This window comes from Sinocyclocheilus grahami, unplaced genomic scaffold, assembly GCF_001515645.1.
Source record: "Sinocyclocheilus grahami isolate Dianchi unplaced genomic scaffold, SAMN03320097.WGS_v1.1 scaffold12715.1, whole genome shotgun sequence".
Taxonomy (NCBI): domain Eukaryota; kingdom Metazoa; phylum Chordata; class Actinopteri; order Cypriniformes; family Cyprinidae; genus Sinocyclocheilus; species Sinocyclocheilus grahami.
In genome coordinates this window covers 3903-5868 of record NW_015514567.1, presented here as the reverse complement: position 1 = coordinate 5868, position 1966 = coordinate 3903, and the positions used below count along the sequence as shown (strand labels likewise).

Here is a 1966-nt window from a genome sequence, read left to right as displayed (position 1 = left end):
AATCCAAAAGCCAATGAAAATCCCTATTGGATGGAACCAGGTTGATGCTCACTTCTGAGTTGGCCTACAAAAATATGTCATCCCTGCAGCACTATACAATAATTGTTGTTACAACTCCACCCTCCATTTACCTTTCTCCTTCTGTAACAGGTAATCCAGGAAGTCCTGCACAACAGATGACCTCATGGTGCAGATGCTGTTGTAGCCTTCCAGCACAGGGAATGGGATGGCGCTGCTGGGAATGCGATTTCGGTGCAAGAATTTCAGGATTTTGGAGGCATGTGCTTTGAGACGGTCCTTGGACTTGGAGAAGATATCCACAAATCCTGGATGAGCATAAAGGGTAAAAGAGAACAACAACTGGGTCAAACATTGAGAATCATTTGCATAGTCACCTGGCATGCTCAACTTTGGACATCTGAGCTCCTGTCGCCATTGCATTCAAATAAATAAGCATGTTCATTCAGGTCTGCTTCCCCACCTGGTGTCAAAGAGCATGCCTGAAGCTGCCTGATCACATGACTGAGTTCTCCCTGCAGGTTGGCTCCATTGGAGCTTTTCAGTGCCGTGAGCATGTTCTCCACATCAACAATCCCATCACCCTCAGCATCAAACTGACCAAAGGCCTAAAGAGCCCAAATGGAAGAGATGATTAAAATTTTTTTTGTCTGTACATTCTGTGACAATAGTATTAGGTTGAGGTATCACACAAAGGAGAAGACAAACAGAAAACAAAAGGAAGACAACAACAACTAGTCTCTCTAGCTCTCTCAAATCAGTTGTCCATTTCACCTATATAAACACACTCGAGCCAGCATGTGAATCATTTGTAAAGCAAATGAAAGCGACGACTAATGTATAAATCAGTATAGCCTTTTTTCAGAAAGCACTAACAAAATGTACCATAGTACAACAACATTTTTGGATATATCTAGAATACTACATAAATAACAATGAAATTATTCAGCACCAAGATATATATCAAAGCACCACACAATAAACAGACTGAACTATACTTTTGTCTGGGTTTGGAAGGTGTGCGATGAGCCAATCCCAGAATAACACATTTATCCAATATCATTTGCTCCGGATAGGCTTTAAATTGAATCAGAGTTGGGGGAGGGGGGACATTATCCCAGGCCCTGTGATTATGGATGCCCACTAAAAATCTCTATGGTTTATATACTGTATATTTGGCAAAAATTGTATTTGTCAATCACAAATCTAACTTTTAAAATAGATTCCTACAGCCGAGTTTCTGACTCCTTACTGCCAATTTGTATATGTAAAATAAATAGAAAAACATTTAGCTTACTTATACAAATTTGTAATCAGTAGTCAGAATGACAGCTGTAGAAATCTGTAAAATATATATATTTATTATTGCCAAATTGTATTTGCTAAAGCATTTCTTATAATCTTTTTATTGACAAGAAGTACAGCACAGCAAGACATATTCTATACTGGCACTAGATGAGTCTGACTACTCAGAGGTCGATATCAGTCAGTGTAATCAAACCCTGTAGCTACCAATCAAAAAGAAAGACAAAGCAAATCTAATAAGACAGTTCTATGATGAGCTGAAATGCTGTCAAGACTGGATGTGATCTAGGTGGGGACAGCCAATAAACAGCCTTTATCAAATGTGTGATAGATAGTGATTACCCTATATAACCACTCAGAGTAGAGAGCAAGCTATGTGCTTAATTCCACAACTTTGAGTTGTTCGTCACAGCTAAATAATACGTATTTACTAATTAGTCATTTAGGTGACAGGGACGTTTCGCTGAAGTGCACTATAGTGAGAGTTCTTAAATCACCCTTCTTTGGCCTTGAACCTACAACCTCTCAGTTACCAGCCGAGACTTGGCATGAACCACTAGGCTACAGTAGGTCATTGCTCCTCTGAGTGACATGTCTCATCACCTCCTCGCACTCATCTCTGGGCGCGTCTCTGCTCTCCAGC

General features: G+C 40.0%; 1 protein-coding gene across 1 annotated transcript; it reads right to left on the bottom strand.

Moving 5' to 3' along the window:
- Positions 1-131: 131 nt before the first annotated feature.
- LOC107578909 (zinc finger ZZ-type and EF-hand domain-containing protein 1-like) lies at positions 132-1960 on the bottom strand (the record flags this gene model as incomplete). Its single annotated transcript, XM_016264811.1, has 3 exons — positions 1927-1960; positions 482-626; positions 132-326 (listed from the first exon to the last, which is right to left on the bottom strand). Coding segments are annotated over exons 2-3 (289 nt in total), but the record flags the coding sequence as incomplete, so codon positions are not given.
- Positions 1961-1966: the final 6 nt, after the last annotated feature.